At 34.9% G+C, this 19,685-nt stretch overlaps 1 protein-coding gene across 6 annotated transcripts in view; it reads right to left on the reverse strand.

Annotated features, from left to right (window-relative positions):
* CSMD3 (CUB and Sushi multiple domains 3) overlaps positions 1-19,685 on the reverse strand; it is a 1,251,170-nt gene that overhangs the window by 246,023 nt on the left and 985,462 nt on the right. For all 6 annotated transcript variants that reach the window (XM_017498748.2, XM_017498749.2, XM_037727955.1 and 3 more), the window contains one exon: positions 3,020-3,136. In XM_017498748.2, coding sequence (XP_017354237.1) covers positions 3,020-3,136 — 117 coding nt within the window. The remainder of the gene's footprint in view (positions 1-3,019; positions 3,137-19,685) is intronic.

The raw sequence follows: 19,685 nt of genomic DNA on the forward strand, positions 1-19,685 counted from the left end.
CACTCCAGCCTGGGTAACAAGAGCAAAACTCCGTCTCAGAAAAAAAAAAAAAAAAAATGAGTGCACAACCTAGATCCCTCACATGTGCAGTTCACACTAGAGTTTGTACTCCTATGGGAATCTAATGCCACATCTTATCTGACAGGAGGCAGAGCTCAGGCAGTAATGCTAGCTCACCTGCCCCTCATCTCCTGCTGTGCGGCCCAGTTCCTAACAGGCTAAGGATCAGTACCAGTCCTTGGGGAACTGGTTGGAGACCCCTGTGCTAAATGATAGAAGATCATCTGCATATAAAAGATACAGAAGAAGGAATGATTGTAATTTGGGATAAATGACAGAAAAAGAGAAAAATGTGAGAAGTGTTATGTGATGAATACTGGAAAGTAATAAATATAGCTCAATGCAGCAACAGAAGAAAATTATGGCAAATTGAGAATAAGAGGAAGCAGAAGCAAAATAGAAATCTGATTTGTAGAGATCCAGTAACTATTGCTTGATCATCTCTCATCAAAGAGGTAAAGGTAGGGGTAGGAAGAAGTCAGTGGTCAATATTTTTTAATTCATTATCCTACTCCCACAAAATTGTAAGAGATTATTAGGTGATTGAAGAGCCACTGGGATACAAAACACAAAATATTGGTTTTAGTGCTTTACTAAATAACACAAATAATTGTTTTATTTTAACCATGCTATTTTTAAGACCTTAGTTCAATCCAATAATGTAGGTCATTTAATTTCATCTTTTTTAGGGGATAGAAGAGGGGATGGGGATGTTTTATATGAATGTGAACATAAAGAAGAATGTGTTTATGTGTACCTGTGTGTGCATATGACTTACTATGTTATTATGCCAATCACTCCCATACATTAAATTATTTTGTTATAAAATAAGCATATAAGATAGGCATTTATCATTGCTACTTTAGAGATGTGTAAGTTTCAAGATGATGATGTGACTTGTCCAATGAAAAGAGCAAGTAAGTTAAATTGAGCCTGAACCCAGAAATCTGACTTGAAAGCTGGCATTCTTTAACCCAATAATATTAAGCATGAGGTATGTGAGACATACTTTACATGTATATATCTCTGTCTCATTTACTGCTCACAACTCTATAAACAAAATGATACCAAATTTACAAATAAAGAGACAGTCTCAAAGAGATTATGTAACCGGTCCAAAGACAGATAGCTAAGATGTGACAAGGCTGAAATTAGAATACAGGTGCTTAAATTTATATGTATCTTAAGATGAAGAATGATGCAACATTTGTGAAATAAAATTAGATTTTTTTTTTTTACTAATAAATACAGGTACATTTTGTTTTGTCCACAAAAAACCAAGAAGACTCATTTGAAAAAAAAAAAAAAAAGTTTTAAAAACCAAGTATTATTGGCTCAATGTAGCATTTTTTTTATATTAGGAGCGTTAAATTCAACTTACATTAACCCTACAAAAATATAGATTTCATTCTTTAGGAATTTGTTAATTTCCTTTATTTTAATTAGTGCTTTTTCCTTTTCTTTTTCAGCATACACAGGCTGCAGTAATATATCTCCAGGGTGAACAACATGTTTATTTGTCAGGACATTAAATGGCTAATTTTCCTCTTTCTCATTCCTTTGGCCACATGGCATCTCAAGAACAGAGTATAACAGAACAAATTAATGGCTTCCAAAAAGGGAATCAAAGAGCCATGAAGTTTTCTGGATAATCATTGTTAGGATTCTGTCAGCAATCATGTAACATTTTTGGCATCTGGGGAGAATAAAACTCTCTAGCAAAGGAAGGACTCAAAAGGTAAAAAATAAACACAATTAAGTGAATGATATTTTTCTTTCTAAACTGTCATTCTCTTCACTTTCAAAGAGCTAACCTTGGATTAACCGATCCATATGCTAGGGGAAAGAAATACTTTGTAGAGTACAAAAACAGGCACTTTGCTAATGCTGGCATCATCACTCTATTTCAATGTTAAAAGGTTTTCATTTCTGATGACAATGCTCTCAAGTAAATTGAAGATCTTGGAGTTGTTTCAGAAGGATGAAAAGGAGGATATATATGTATATAGGTAGTATCTGGTTATAAGAAATTGGACTGGAAGCATCAGCTTATTTTATATATCAGCAGCAGAACTGTTAAGTCAAGATGTTTTTCAACTATCTCTAATGATAAAATCCATGTTCTTCTGCTGAAATACTGAGTCATCCTGACCCAGACAATCCTTACAGCTTTAACAAATCCTTTACCATGTAACACAATGCTGTAAATCTGAATTCTAGAAGTCTATGAACTTTCAGCCTCTCTCTCACACTTTAATGCTTACTAAATTTCCTTTGCCTATCCATCCATGAACAGAGCTTAATCTGGGTTAGATCCAGCTGGATCTCAGAACCAAAACCTTTAGAAGCCAGATAAGTGACTTATAAGACGTGTAATCAGAAAGATGTGAAGGCAGCAAAGGACACATTGTCTTCTTAGTGCCAATGCAGAACAGATTGTCAGGTTGACAAGATGAGCTGAAATGTCCTTTGCTGTCTTTTTATATTCATTGTTGTCCCAGAAACTAGATGCTTAAAACCAAAAACTCTTCTTTCTGGAAATGGGTTAATAAACTATAAAACTGATCTGATTGTTTTTAAAATACTTTTGTTACTATTGTAACAGTTCAATGTTTGACTTAATACATATTTTACAGAGCAGCCTTGGCTTTATGCTCTGGTAATTTCCCATTTTATGACATTCCAATATGAAGGCACGTGCATGGTTACTGATATACTCATTTTTAAAAATTAAAAACAATCCTGTTTTCATTTTTGTATTGTTGTTCACCTGTGTACTTGACTGTAAATTCAGATCGAGTAAGATGACCTCAAAATTGTATTACAAAACCTCCAGAATTACAAAGTAAAATGCTTTATGAATAGTAGGCATTTTCATTTAAAAATTTTGAATAGCATATAGTGAAAAATAAAGCATGTCTGGAATGAAATATTACATAATGAGTTGAATCTTACTTACCAAACTCCTTTGGAACTGCTATGGAATAAACACAATTATGTCCCACACTGTAATTTTTTGGATAGTTTGGTGATAGAACAGTGCCTTCTGAACCTGTTGAACGACTTCCACAGGGTGCTAGGAAAAAATGGTAAAAATATCATTTTTAGAAAAAAGTTTTAAAAAATTCATGCCACGGTTATCTTCTTCATATAAAAAATATATGACTACTGGAATTTAAAGTGTATAATTTATTTGCATCTTTTAATAAGATCCTCTAGTGTTAAATATTTAAAAAATAAAGAAGTATACAAACAAAACTTTTACTGTTATCAGAAGCAAAGTATGTAATAATGTTATAATGGTGTTATCTAGAAATATAATAATGGTGGCCTAGCTTTCATTTGTGATAAGAGTGTGAAATTAATCATCTTTTTATAATAATGAGAAATTACATATGCAAGTGGGAAATTGTTTTACTTGCTGACAGGCTTTGAAATTCTCCGCAGTTTCAACACTGATTATGTGTGAGACATGAATGGCTGTAAAAATACATTCACCCACTCATCTAAGTATTCTATTTTCTCATCAGTCGTTATCTGCATATATAGTTTACCTTGAAATCAGAGGAGTTGTTGATGGTACCTTGAGGTAGACTTGCTGGCTACCTCAGGCCCACCCAATATTGTATGTTAAAAAAAATAATGAGGGTGAAATCAATGTTTCTTATAAACTGTAGATGCGGGTTCTGTTTTTCACAAGATAGGGGATGCATTAGAATTCATAGTTCTAGAACTCAAGAGAGATCTGAGCTAAATGGAGATTTTGTATAGAAAGCATATGGATGGTAACTGATATTCTTTAAGCAAATGAGATCACTCTGAAAAGTAGGTAGAGTGAGAAAAGATGGACAAAGAGGAGGTTCTGGGAAACAGCAAAGTTTTAATATCAGATAAAGAGTGGGTGGCTACAGATAAATTATTCTCTTGGGGGCCAAGTGAGAAGAGCTTCAAAGAAAAGCAAGTGTTCAAAGTGGTAAATGTTGCAAAGTCATTAATAAATACAAAAGAAGTCTGGGTTGACTTGGCAATCTGGAGTGTAAGAGTGAAGCTTTTCTGCCCTAGGTCTATAGTTTGCATGAGGAGGGTTTTTTTGTTTTTTAAAACACCTTGCCAGCTGGTCCCGCTCCTTCATGCTTGGAGTCAGAGCGAGTTTCCTGATTGGTGAGCCCTGGACAGGAACTTCTACCTTTCTTCAGATGAGGAGCCATCCTTCCTGCAGATCACACTCTCTGGTGTGCGCTTCTACACTGCAGGTTTTTTAGGGCACCTTCTGAGGGTAGGGCTGTAGCTGTTGCAGACAGCTGGTAGGAAGCCTGTTGTCACTGCCCGTCATCTTTTATGAGTATTAAAGCTTGATTTCCTTTTAAGTTTTGCAGGAAGGACAGAGTATAATTTTATTATTCCCCTCAAAAACCAAAGGGAGGTTTTTTGGGGTTATTAATGGAGTCGTTTCAAGTAACTACTCTGTTTAAGTTTCAAGTAACTCTGCAAATTATAGCCATTGGGCCAAATCAGGTCTGCAGACCAAGAAAGGTTTTTACATTTTTAAAGAGTTACAAACTAAACAAAAACCACAGAAGAATGTTCAACAAAGATATATGTGGCCAGCAAAACCCAAAATAATACTTGGTCCTTTACAGAAGAAGTTTGCCAACCTCTGAGCTAGAGTAGGGTGGGGGCAAGTGGACAAGACTAGATTATAGTTGGATGAAGAGTAAGTGGTATATAAACAAAAACAAAAGTAACCTATAATTATGACTATAAATGGGAGAGGAATTTAAAAAGTAGTTGGGAGATGCAAAGTCGAATGAGTGATTTTGTCGATTTAATACGGAGGAAGGAATCATTACACAAAGAAGATCAGGAGCATTGACCTGGAAATAAGATCAAGAACAAAAGTGGAGTGATTCCCATTAGATATCAGCAGTGGCATAACTGTGGCTTGACAGAAGGAGATTAGAATTATAAAGCCGTAGGTTTTATACTGGGAATTTACTGAAGTTAATGCCTAATTTTCCTTTTAAAGAGCACTGCATGCAGTGATGAATTAGGTACCTCTAGAATACTCATGACAGTTTGAAAAAGTACAATCTTATGATTAATTACTGGTCAAAGTTTTAAAATATAGCAATACAGTATATTTAAAACACACACAACACAAACAGTATGTTGTATTGAGTAGAGTGACTAATGAATGTTGTACCTTTTTTCTTTAATGTTCTATAAAAAGTAATAAATAGTTAGAATTAAACTTACTAAAATTAGAACTCTCTAGAAAAAACAACAAATTGACAGTGATTACAATAACCAAAGATGTATCCCTCTTATCACTCATTATTGTCTGAGATTAGAGCAGTCAGGTGTTATTCTTATTTCAGCACTGATAACTTTATTCAACTGATAATGCTACTGATGAGAGAATCATTCGAGAATAAGCAGTATGTTTTATGTTAATTTTTCTTCTGATTTTAAGGTGTTCCAGAATTAAAATTACAATACTTTAAATGAATATGACAAAACTCTTAAAACTCTTATTTTTATATTTGGAAAGTCTGAATAGAAATGGGAACTTCTAACTAGAGTTCAGTACCGTGACTCAGTCATGAACATTGTGCTATCCTAATTAACATATGTCTGACAGTCAGAATTTGTTTTACATATTTTATTTTGTATAATGGACATTCAGGACAGCTTTTATTAAAAATTATACTTAGAAATATGAGGGTTCTTTTAAAATACAAATATATACAAGGTTTAAATATAATATGTCCTTATAGTAACATTATGTTAGATTCTGTTATTTGTACTGGTAGCCATAATATTATGTTTATTCTGATGAGTGCCTACAGTGTGGCCTAATTTATAGTCAGTAACTATAACAAAATATTACAATGTTTGATAATAATTATGCAATGTGTTATTATAAATAAGGGAAATTATGCTCTGAGATACACATATATTGTAATCTGTTTTATATTAGGTTGGTGCAAAAGTGGTTGTGGTTCTGGGCATTACTTTTAGTGGTAAAAACTGAAAGTCATCTTATTGGCTAATCGAGAAAACAGCAGCTTTTATCCTTCTGGCTCTTTACCAATTGATTGAAGATAAAAGCAAGACAGACCTTTGGATTCTATTCTTACTTTTGCTATTTGACATTTATCACATGTATCTACGGTCCTTTTGTCAAATTGTGTATTGTTTCTCTAAACAGCCTATATTTCTTATTATGCATTAAGCATAAGAATTCACCTGTTCCTGATGTTAACTTATGTAGTGAATAAATCCATATTTTTATTTTATTTTATTTTATTTTATTTTTGTACTTTTATTTTTTGAGACCGAGTTTCACTCTTGTTGCCCAGTCTAGAGTGCAATGGTGCTATCTCAGTTTGCTGCAACCTCCGTCTCCTGGGTTTGAGCGATTCTCCTGCCTCAACGTCCAGAGTAGCTGGGATGACAGGTGTGCACCACCACGCCCAGCCAATTTTTGAATTATCAGTAGATGTTGGCCAGGCTGGTCTTGAATTCCTGACCTCAGGGGATCTGCCTACCTCTGCCTTCCAAAGTGCTGGGATTAAAGGTATGAGCCACCACACCTGGCCTAAATCTATACTTTTAATAGCATCTTTGTAAGACATTTGAATTTAAGAAGACATGATTCTATGATTTCACCATGGGATTTACATGGGTAAAGGATTTGAGACTTTAGTAAGGTTTAGGGAATATCATGCTCTTTCTCACAAATTTATTTGACTATGGAAAACATTTTTTTATGTAATATCTCATAGGACTTGCCTCTTTAAAAACATAGTTTGCAAAGGTCAAAGTGATGATTCTAAATGTGCTTTCTTTTTGATAATAATTTTAATGTTTATGTAATTTATAATAATTAATTGTAATTGTGCCACACCAAAGACCTATGTTTTATGTTTACCTATAGAGCCAAATAATTTGGAGATTAAAAATGTCAAACTTAGCCTATTTATAAAATGCCATTATTCTTGACTTGCTCTCCCTGACTCTTGGGGTTGCTGGCCAGAGGACTCATCTGTGGGACCAGGGTTGTTGACTTCCCAGCTGGCAGCCTCCCCACGGTCCATCATAATGGCTTTCAAGATGATGGAGAAGAAAAAATACTACACCACTATAATTAGATACAGAAGCAAAGAAATGACTTAAAGTTGGAGTTATATTTAGAAGGGAAGTAGAGTGGGAGAGTTTGAAAAATTTGCAGCCTGGCCACGTGGCAGGGAAGAAAAAAAAGCATTTTCAGGTGCAGGATACAAACAGTGTGGAGCAACTACTTGCTAGAGAAATGAGTAAAAGGGAGTCAAGTGCTAACATCCAAGACCATGGGGAAAAGGCTTTGAAAGCATTTCAGAGATCTTTGAGGCAGCTCCTATCATCACAGGCCCAGAGGCAAGGGAAAAATAATAGTTTCTCGGAGCAGGCCCATGGCCCAGTTGACCTGGCAGGCTGCTCTCTGCATCCCAGTCACTCTGACTTCAGCCTTGGTTCAAAGGCACCCAGGTACAGCTCAGCCACAGCTCTGTACAGTGCAAGCCATAAGCCTTGGCAGTTTCCACATGGTGTTAGGCCTGCAGATGCTCATAATGCAAGTGTGAAGGAGGCTTGTCAACTTCTACTTAGATGTCAGAGAATGTATAGAAAATCCTGGGTGCCCAGGCAGAAACCTGTTGCAGGAGTGGAGCCCCACTGAGAAACTCTACTAGTGCGATGCCAAGGGAAAATGTGGGATTGAAGGACTCACACAAACTTCCTACCAAGTCACTACCTCATGGAGCTGTGGGAAGCAGGCCACCACCCTCCAGATCCCAGAATGGTAGAGGCACGACCAGCTTGCACCTTCTGCCTGGAAAAGCTGCAAGCACTCAACTCAAATCTTTGAGAGCAGCCACATGGGCTACACACTGCAAATCCATAGAGGCAGGGCTGCCCAAGGCCTTGGGAGCCCACCCTCACACAAGAATGTGGGACATAGAGTGAAAGAAGATTATTTTGGAACTTTAAGATTTAATTACTGCTTTGTTGGATTTCAGACTTGTGTGGATTATTGGCCCTTTCTTTTGGCCAATTTATCCCTTTTGGAATGGAAATGTTTACCCAGTGCCTGCATTATAATTTTATCTTGGGAGTAAGTAACTTGTTTTGATTTTATAGGCTCATGGGTGGAAGGACATGAGTCTCAGGTGGGACTTAAGACTTTGGATTTCAAGCTGGAATGATTTAAGACTTTTGAGAACTATTGGCAGGGGATTATTGCATTTTTCAATGTGAGAAGGACATAAGATATGAGGGGCAGAATGATAGTGTTTGGATGTTTGTCCACTTCAAATCTCATGTTGGAATGTAATCCTCAATATTGGAGGTGGGGCCTGGTAGGAGGCGTCTGGGTCATGGGAACAGATCCCTCATAAATGACTTGGTGCTATCCTTGCAATATTGAGTAATTTATCCCAAGATACGGTTGTTTAAAATTGTGTGGCACCTCCCCACACTCTCTCTTGTCTCTTCTCTTGCCATGTGATGTGTCTAATCCTCCTTCACCTTCAACCATGATTGGAAGCCTTCTGAGACCCTCACTAGAAGCAGGTGGTGAACCATGCTTCCTCTTCAGCCTGCAGAATGTGGCCAATTAAACCTCTTTTCTTCATAAATTACTCAGTTTTGGGTACTTCTTTATAGTAATGCAAACAGACTAATACAAATACTAATATCTTATTAGCCTAAGGCATATCCTCATTTAGTAACTGAAGTTATCCACACAATTTCTTATTTTTCTTGTTCTCTATTTTTCTATTTGTTTAATATAAAAATTATCTTTTGACTGAATTTGTTTAATTTGATTTGTGTGTGTCCATAATCCAACTATGCTATATATATTTTTGTTTATCCCTGAATTATGTATGCAATGATACAGTAGACAGATGTGATATTGCTGGAGAAATCAGATCATCAGACTACAACCAGGTTTTAAGGTTTCTAGTCATCCACTGAAAATACCACTTTGAGCAGGGATATGTATATGGGATGAAGAACCAAGATTGAAGAAGAAGAGATATCTTATCACTGAGTAAATTAGAAGAAATTTCAAAACATTTATGTGGGAGAAATGCTACTTGAATGTTCAGGTATCTTAGAGGCAATATAATACAGGCAACATAGCCTTAAGCTACTTGCAATTTCACATCTGTCTCTTCAATTTTGTAATGTATAATTTATTATCAAATATATTCTATAATGAAAATTATTATGTAATGTATAAATTATTCGCAGAAAGCAAGTTAAGTACTTTTAAAAATGATGACTTCTTGCAGGTCACAAAAGAGCAATGTGGTATATTAAATCAATAATTTACTAGATGTGGCCTGTGACTCTTTCAGTTTGAAAGAACTGCTGTACCTCACAAAACTGCTAGTATATTTCTAGCAAATTACTTATGCATTGATATAGCCTGATTGAATGTCACAAATCATAAATCCTAGCATAGAAAATATTTGAAAGCTGTATCTCCCATGGAGCCTTTTTTTTAAGAGAAGCCTTTCCTAACCCTTAAACTCTGTGATGTGAATTTGAATTCAGACAGCTATTGTTAACAGTACTGACTTTAAGGTTAAAATTACTGTTTTTTTGTTTCTTTCTTTTGTTAAAAACTTTGATCTTCGTGAAAATACCTATCCAGCCATTCCCTTCATGCTTCCTTTTGTCTCCTCTATGAGTAATTACTTCATTTTGTTTATCTGCCTTAGATGGTAAGCCTCCAATAATGCTCCATTACATGTGAATTGATTTTGTGTTAAATTTCACACTTCTTTTTAATACTAAAAAAAAAAATTCCATATCAGTGTGGTAATTGGTGGCTTGTAAATCATTTTAATGACTCAGTAAGTCAACTTAGTAGGATATAAGCTTCTACATCTGTCATCTCACTGATTGCCTGCATTCATTCATTAGATTTTCCTGATGAGGAAGCCATCACCTTCATCCCTCACTGATCTGTGAGCTGTTTTCTCCATCAGAGAATGTAATCTTAAAGCATGAGTCATTCTGTGTTAAAGTCCTGTGAATAGCTATATTGCTTGAATAGGTCTTCCAGGTTACCACATACAAATTCTACTACTAGTAATAGTTTTGGAGGTTGTTGACAGTTAATTGATGGTACTATGTGATTCATTTTTTAACCCAACTTAAAAAAATTAGGATATAATTTACATACATAAAATTCACCGTTTTAAAATGTACAATTGGGTGATTTTTAAGTATATTAATAAGTTTTATAACCAATGCCATGATCTAATTTTAGAAGGTTTTCTCCATTCCCACTATAATTTCAGTACCCATTAGTAGTCACACGCTATCGTTACCACCCCCAAATTCCTGGAAATAGCTAATTTTGTAGGGAACTGTATGGGAAGATAATTTCTTAAAATATTTGAATTATTGGCAGTTTTTGAAACTAAAATACCTTTTATCACATAGTTGAAGTCTTGCTACTTTTTAGTGATGAAAATTTTTTATTGTTAAAAAATTACTTAAAGCAACTAATATATTAGTTTAAAATTACTTTAAAGGGAAAAGTACTCTTTAATAATTTGTAAAATTCTATCAAATCACCTCACAAATGTTTTGCTTTCCTGCTAATGTTTTCTCTAATTTCCAGGCTTGTTTAGAAGCCCTCATTATATAGCACTTCACCTATTACTTTTAGCACAGTAAATACAATTTGTAATTATGTATTTATTTTGTATGGGTTATTTGATTAATGTCTGTATCTATCTCTAGTCTATAAGATCTATTAAGTCAAAGTTTCCATGTCTTCTCTGCATACCATTTATACCTCTGGAGCATAGCATAGTATCTGTTTTTATAAGAGGTTTTCAATAAATATATGCTACATTAGGAAAAATGGCAAAATACAAATTATTAATATTTAGCTATTGTCTAAATACATGGAGTAGAAAACTCATAGATTTTTTAAAAACTTTTGTTTAGGATAGCATAGTAGAACACAATATAAAACTTAGCATGTTGGAATCAGAAAGGTTTAGGTTTAGTCTGGGTGCGGTGGCTCAAGCCTGTAATCCTAGCACTCTGAGAGGCAGAGGCAGGTAGATCACCTGAGGTCAGGAGTTCGAGACCAGCCTGGCTAACATGGCAAAATCCCATTTCTACTAAAAATACAAAAAAATTATCTGGGTGTGGTGGCGCACACCTGTAATCCCAGCTACTCAGGAGGCTGAGGCAGGAGAATCACTTGAACCCAGGAGGCAGGGGTTGTAGTGAGCCGAGTTTGTGCCACTGTACTCCAACCTGGGTGGCAGAGAGAGACTCCATCTTAAAAAAAAAAAAAAAAAAAGATTTAGGTTTACATTATATCTTCAGTCTTTACTGACTGAGTAGCCTTAGGACAGAGGGAAAGATAAACTTGAATAACAGAAAGTGTCTGCTAGATCTGGTTTATAGTGTGAGTTTAGGTAAATAAATTAGGGAGCTGTCCTAACTTACTCTAGAATCCTCTGCTGGCAATATAATGAGGCTTTTATAAGGCCTTAGGAAAATGAACCTCATTAATCTCAGGAGAATAGAAAGCTTAGAAGAAATAGCAGGAGAAACTTTCTGTTTGCCAAACTGCTCCCTTGACAGAGGTAGGAATGCCGTCAAGTGATCCTACACTGAGTGTTGTCACTCTCTAGGAGGAGCTCATGGCTTTTATTTTCTTCTCCTAATTTTCTCTAAGGATCAAGAGCAGAGTACTCCATCCCAAAGGAAGAGGAAGCTATAACATCAATTCAGCTATTTCTCAAGGGTTGAGATCATTGCTTGGCTGTTGAAGGTCAGGGTGGATGTAGTCCTCTATTTTTTTTTTTTAAACTTTTATCTTCTAGAAGTCTGGGGTGAAATAAGACTACTAGTAGCATTGGCTCTTATTCCACCCCAGACTCCTAAAGAAGAGAATGTGGCCCATCTCCTTTCCCTGATATTTCAGTGGCTCTTTCCCTTGTTCCAGAAATTTGGATGAAGAAGAAAAATGTCTATATTTTCTCTAGACTTTAAATGAATTTTTTTCTCTAACTCAATTTTAGCATTTCTCTTAATTACAAATGTAGGCAATAAACCACATGAATAGTAAAAGTAACTGGGACTTTGTGACCAGTAGAAATTATAGATTTTTTTATACTGCATTGTAATTTTTTCAGATACCTCAAAATATTGTATGTGCTCATCACTATTGAAAATTACAGTAGTTATTAGATCTGTCACTAGAAGTTCTAATTTAATGTGTTAAGAAGCATATATATCCTCACATGAAAAATGTATATTTTCTATTATAGTTTTTATATAACAACTGTGTTTAAATATTATTGATTTCCCTTTCAGACCTATGTGCTTTGTTTTATTTTAAGCACTTAAAAAGATTATTCTAATAAGGGGTCCATAAGCTTCATCAGAGTACACAAAAAGTTTAAAAACCCTTGTTCTAATTAGATTACTCCAAACCACCATTCTTTCTCTTTGTCATGCTCTATCTATTCTTTCCCTAAAGAGAGATTGTCACAGAGATTGTTGCTGTGGCCCCAAAAAATCTGGAAAATATTAATTTCATTGAATGATCCTTTTTTTCTTGCTCTTTTGTCTCTTTTCTTAACAGGTTGGGTCAATTATTCTCAGAACTCAGTTTTGGAATTTAGGGGAAAATATCTAGTCTTAGGGTGAGCATAAGCTTGAGACTGTTTAAAACCACAGTCTAAATACAGCTCAGATTTCCTTACTAACTCTCCTATTTGGTTCAGTCTAACTCACTAGATTTGTGGTTTGGGATTAGGGATCAAATTCCCTTCTGCACAGAGAGCTCTAACTTGTCTTCCTTTATGCATATATCTCCCTTATGAATCTCAGAGTGAATTGTTTGCTGGTTGAAGTGCAAGAGTAAAACAATGAAATTTTCTTTGTATATTAAAGGAGAGGGAAGCAACAAACCTACTCCCCTCCTTTAGAGCTCCCCTTAGAAAACAAAATCGGTATACTTTTTGATTTTATAGTGCAAGGTTACCAGCCTTCTGACCATTGAACCTGTAAACGCATACTTCTGACAGCAACTGAAGGTTCTCACTTGAGGTATGCCAGAGACAAGGCACATCAAGTGGTCTGTCAAAAAGATAAAATAAATTTTAGTAATTATTTTTTAACCTATTGTATAAATCTGTGAGGTTCTCTCTAGTCTTTGTAGTGTCTTTCCTAGACTGCCTACAATGTGTATTGCATTCTAGATGTGCTTATTTAATAATAAAGCTAATTTCTTTCTCTTCTACATTTTGTGGAATGAACTGTGTTAGTAGGATTTTTAATTCCTTAACAAAAGTAAAAAATTGACTATCCTTAAATCTCTTGTGTTATTATTATCTTAATACTATTTGAACCTTGCCATGACTTCTGACAGTTACTGTTATATACTTTATTTTCTTGACTTGTAAGGAGAGAATTACTAAGTTGATTCAACTTTCATATAGACATATACATGAAAGTAGAATATATATGTTCCACTAAAATTGGCAATACATCAGGAAGGTACATTTGAGGTCTCACGTAAATGTAGACTACATGGTAAAGGAGAATGGGGCACATCTCAGTACAATGAGAAGCCATGCGACTGTCTATCTGGAGATATGGTTTAAATATGAACCCCAAGTCAATCATAACAACAAAATGCAGGTTGAGCATCCCTAATTCAAAATACAAAATCCAAAATGCTTCAAAATCTGAAATTTTTGAGCACCAACATGACATTCAAATTTCATGTTCGGATGAAACGCTCATTGGAATATTCTGGATTTGAGATTTTCAGATTAGGGATGCTCAACTGGTAAATATAAATGCAAATATTCCAATATCCAAAAAAAATCTGAAATCTGAAACACTCTAGTCCAAGCATTATGGATTAGGGATTCTCAACCTGTATACTCTGAATTATAGACATTGATTTGCAAGTTGCTTCTTACATTGGCTACTCTATGTAGTATGCTCCAGAATCCATAGCAGCAGGGATTTGTTTATAACAATGCTAATGATTCTCTAGACTAGTATCCAGGAGGCCAACTGGAGGCAGAGTGTATGTAAGGGTGTCAGAAAAATAGCAAGTGCTCAGTAACATTAGCATCTCTTCTTGTTTCCATTTAAATAATAATTTCCCCCCATCATATGAAAACAAAGTATGCTTTGATTTTTAATACAATGCAATAAAAAATACATTACACTTCTCTATTGAAAACAGTTCTAATACAATATTTTAAATCTTTCCAGGCTATTAATAGGAGCGAAGAGATGATTTTTAGGTAAGTGCTGACAATTATTGAACACTTACTATGTGCCAGGCACTGTGCACATATCACATATAGTTCCTTTTAACCCTCATAGGAATTTAAAAAAAAAGAAAACAGTTCTAATACATAATCTATGTATTTTATCCGTGAACAAAATTCCTGTGTGCTGCTGATGAAAAGCAGATATTTGATAATACACAGTCATAATTTACCACTAAGATTTTGTTTTATGAATCTTTCATCTGCATGTTTTAATTATATCACATATTTAAATGATATCAATGGCTCAGTACATTAGATCAGATAATCACTATATGCATTGATAATGCAATGTTATTCTAGACTTATTTCATACCCAAAAAGAATTTTGTAAACCTCAAGGACATTTGAAATAAAGATCTTAGCCCAAGACAAGTCATGCAATTTAAACAGAATAACTAAAATAAAAGTGCAGCTATTTACTTCTGAATTATATAAACCCAGACAATATGATTTCATTAAAAGGAAGGCATATAGGGTTACCAATTAGAGATGACTTTAAAGTTGGAAAGCTGTAATTATATAATTGACTTTTTATTTTTTGGTTTGTTTGTTTCAAAGCTTTCTCTTTAGTTAATAGGGTAAGAGGGCTTTTCCTTTAGAAACTTGTATCATTCCACATATAGTTGGAAGCGGAACAGAGAATGGTGCCAGAAGACCACTGGATGTCTAATCTTAACATATTTGTATTTAGGCACTTTTGACAGACCTTAGAGTCAACAGTGATTGAGTTACTCAAATCTTTTTTTTTTTTCATAATCCAAGTCTTATATCAGCATAAGTGAAACAAATGTATTGAAAAGAACAGAGCTGGCACTGGCTAAGTTTGTTTATATAGGCCTTTGTATGTTGTCCAGAGTTGCATATCAGAAGAAATGCAAAGATGCACTTAAGATGAAAAATTCTATCCATTTTTTTTTTTTTTTTTTTTGGTAGGAGTTTACATTCTCTTAATTCTCATACTTAGCCTGGAGGAAGATTTTAATCTCACCACTTATTCTTAGTGCCATATATCATTTGTAAAACATTAAACCAATTAAAATATTCCAGGAACTTTTTGGCTCTGAAGATACAAAAAGGTCAATACAAAGTCCTTTGCAGAATTAAGGACTATAGGGCAGTAATTAAGATCATGGCTTCATAAGAAGACTGCTAAGCATGTCTCTCTGTGTCTTGGTTTCCTCATCTGTAAAATGAGAATATTAATAGTCTCTAGTTCATAGTATTATGGTGAAATACAAAATAATATGTAATATTATTATTACCAGCTCGATACAGGTAAGCTGTCATCTGTCAACAATCCTCCCTATGCTTTTGTTCTACTGAATTACTTGAATTGCCAAGAGCATTCCCTATTTGCTCTTTGCTTTGCATGTTTACATATGCTGAAACCTAGTTATGAAACACATCACCTCTTGAAGCCCTGTAGCTCACCTAACTTCTTCTTATTTATACTTTTAAGATTCAATTTGTGTATAACTTTTATAAGGAAGCCTCCCTGATCTCTCTTCAAAACAAGATCAGATGTATCTCCATGCCGTGCTCATAGTACTGTTTTTATTTCTAGCAATGGACTTTATCTGCCTGTATCTCCTCAGATTATAAACTTTGTAAGGGCAAGGACCATGCTGAATTAATGTTGTTTTCCCTAATTTGTAATGCAGGACCAAGCATAATTGTACTTTTGATACCTGACAAAAACAAATCAATGAATGATATGATCTTTTCTTTGGAATAATCGGTGAGCTAACAGTTCATTAACAGTCCAAATATGTTTATTCTTAGGATTTTATATTATAACTGCCTATTAATTGGATGCTTACTGTATTTTGTAGCAACTGAAAAGATTAAGAATATTGCATTCATACTGTGGCCAGTACTCTCAAGTTTAATGATTTACCTTTCACAGTTCTGAGGTCCTAAAAGTACTTTGAGCTTTACATACATAAATATATCCTTAATCAGGATGTACAGTTGCAATTTTAGAATGGATATTGATTCTGTTCTGGGAGCTCTGAGGAGCACAGGAAAGGTAAATAGGAATTTTCTTACAGTAAGAAGATAAGAGATTAGACGCCTGAAGAAAATGAGAGAGCTAGCCAGCCAGAGAGCTGGTGTAAAAATATTCCAGGCAGAAAGAACAGCATGTGCAAAAGATGTAGGTCAGAAGTATGATTAGTGCTTTGAAGATATATCAAGGAGTTCAAGGAGTCTAGTGTCAATCAAAGAGCGTAGCAGAGGGAGGAAACAAGATGTCAGGTGTATACGAGCAGACGAAGTAAAATTTAGGATTATAAGATCTTTGGTATTTCTTCTAATTTGTGAGGCCCCTGGTGAATTTTCAGTAAATATGATATAATCTGAGCTATGCTCTAAAGATCACTATATTGTGTTTTGAAGATACTCTATGGAGAACAAAGGAAGGAGAAAAACTAGTTAGGAGAGAGGAAAAGAGGTAAGAGATGGCAGATGCTCTGGATAAGGATAAAGCTGTGCCCTTAGACAAAGTAAGTCAAGGCAAGATGATTAGATGTGATATGTTGAGCAATGAATATTAAAAGGAAAATCTGAAATCTGTCACTATTTTTGTTTTATTACCTTAACCTAATATTGAGTGAGATTATAAATAAGAATGACATATGACTTCTACTTTAATTTTGTATGCCTGTATATAACTAAATTAACAGAGTTTTAAAAGATACTTTTTAAAGCAAGAAAAATAAAAAGGGAAGAAATTATCTTCTAAACCCATTTTTTTATATCATGAAAGGAATTGTAGACACAGATATGCTGTTCTGCTATCATTTCATATATATAACATTCTCATGAGATAAACTGCATAGTTTCTCATCACTGAGCAGGACTTACCACAGGATGCAATCATTTTGTATCTACTTCTGACAAATATAATCTCCCAGTGTCCAACTCAAGCTCTTAAAAACATTTTATTCAGATTTAAAATATACACAATCCTAAATCATGATAAATATCTGTCTTCTAAAATAGACAAACTTTATAAATTAATATGATTCAGTTTGTATTTACAGATATTTAACAAGAGCCTATTTATATAAATTAATGTGTTACATGTTAAATAGGATACGTAGTCTATGGCTGCATGGAGCTTATGCTCTTCTAGGGTGAGACTAAGGCAACACTATAAGAAAAAGCAAAATACAGTTGTATTCTAAGAGTCCACAGAATATGATCATGTTGGTATTTGCTTCTACACTAAAAAAAGGAACCAAACAAACAAAAACAGCTTTCCTTATTTTCATTCCTAGGATCACAGACTCATAGTTAACTTCCTATTTATGTACTCAAAAGCAATGCCTACCAGTCAGTCATAATTTTGTCAGAGATTTTAGTCAGGATACCTACTGTGGGATGAGACCTAGACTGAAAAGCATCAAAGGGCCAGCCACCTAATTCTCAAACATTGATAATATTAGAAATAGAGGCATAAACATATTAACATATAGCAAAGGCAATCACTAGAATAACACAAAAAAATATAACTCTGAAACATTGCAGAGATGGACTGTGTATGTTACCTCATCTTTTATATCAGCAAATCAAGAGATATTATCCAGAGATGGTAAATAAAGAAACAGATCTTCCTATGTTATAAAGAATTATGGGAGGGGCCATCAGAGCAATTAGTAAGAGAAATTAAAACATTCAGCTTTTGACCAATAGGAGGATAGAGAGGGATAAGGCAGATGACCATTGCTTTAAATGTAAGCTACTTTGTATTATTTTCTTAGTTATCATATGCATATCTCAGACAAAAATACAAATTTTATCTTAAAACATAATTTGTTTTTATGAACAATGAACCCTCTGGCTTATTAAACATGCATTAAATACCAAATTTGACTTTTACAGTATTAAGTTAGGCCAGGTGCGGTGGTTCATGCCTGTAATCCCAGCATTGTGGGAGGCCAAGGTAGGAGGATCACTTGAGGCCAGGAATTTGAGACCAGACTGAGAAACATAGTGAGACACTGTGTCTGCAAAAAATAAAAAATAAATTAGCTGGGTGTGGTAGCACATGCCTGTAGTCCCAGCTACTTGAAAGGCTGAGGTGGAAAGTTCAGGTTGCCTGAACCTGGAAAGTACAGGCTGCAGTGAGCTACGCTTGTTCAAACAGGGTCTCACTCTGTCGCCCACGCTAAAGTGCAGTAAGCCACGCTTGCACCACTGCACTTTAGCGTGGGTGACAGAGTGAGACCCTATTTGAAAGAAAAAAAGCAAGTATTAAGTTATTACATCTGAAAGTCAGCCAGTCCTGTGTATAAGTGCTGAGGAAAAATAATTAGATATGTGTGACCTTGATTAGGAGACTAAAATATATTAAATGCTCCTTATTGTGTGACAGTGACAGCCACATAATCAATATTTAAAATAAGTTAATAGATTTTCCCAAAAACCTTGCAAATTACACAGCATCTTATTATTCGATATGCTAAAGAAATAAAGTGAAATGTCACGCAAAAACCCAGACTTCTTAAAAAAATTCATTGTTTATTATTAAATATACTTAATTCTAAAACATAGGACTTTTTCCTCAACTATACTAGAAATTATTGATTGTGATCATAAACTTAGCTTAAGCTGTTTTTCTAATAGCTTAAAGAATTCACCAAATAAATTGTATTTGATGTCAACAATATATGTCCATTTTGATTAAAAGTCTAATATCTAACTTAATTGATGGTAAAAATTACCTCTTAGGGAAATTTTTAAATACTCAACACCTGTTCAATTTTCAGGAGTGAATGAATGTGTGTATTCACAACATAACATAAATTATTTTTAATTAATATTAAAATGAGAAATATACTAGTTTACCAAAATATAGCGCACAATACAAGATAATGCATGTTTATCAGTACTTTGCTTTTCTTGGAATACTGCATTGAAAATCACAACCCTGGGGGGACGATCCAAGATGGCCGTTTAGGAACAGCTCAGGATTGCAGCTCCCAGTGAAAACGCAGAGGGTGAGTGGGCGCCGCGTTTTTATTGCCCACAGACTAGGAAATTCCCGGGCAGAGGTGCTCCACGGTCGCCAGCTCGGCTGTTTCGGCCAGCGCGGCTGTGCCGGCCAGCGCCGCTGCTTTGTCCCGCGCGGCTGCAGCGGTTCTCCGTACAAAATACACCGGTCCGGGTGCCCTTTTGGCTGGCGATTGGAGCCACGGGAAGTCGCCCAATCACCGGTTCAAAAAGGGGACTGAGCAGAGA

This window comes from Cebus imitator, unplaced genomic scaffold (genome assembly GCF_001604975.1).
Source record: "Cebus imitator isolate Cc_AM_T3 unplaced genomic scaffold, Cebus_imitator-1.0 Scaffold250, whole genome shotgun sequence".
NCBI lineage: Eukaryota > Metazoa > Chordata > Mammalia > Primates > Cebidae > Cebus > Cebus imitator.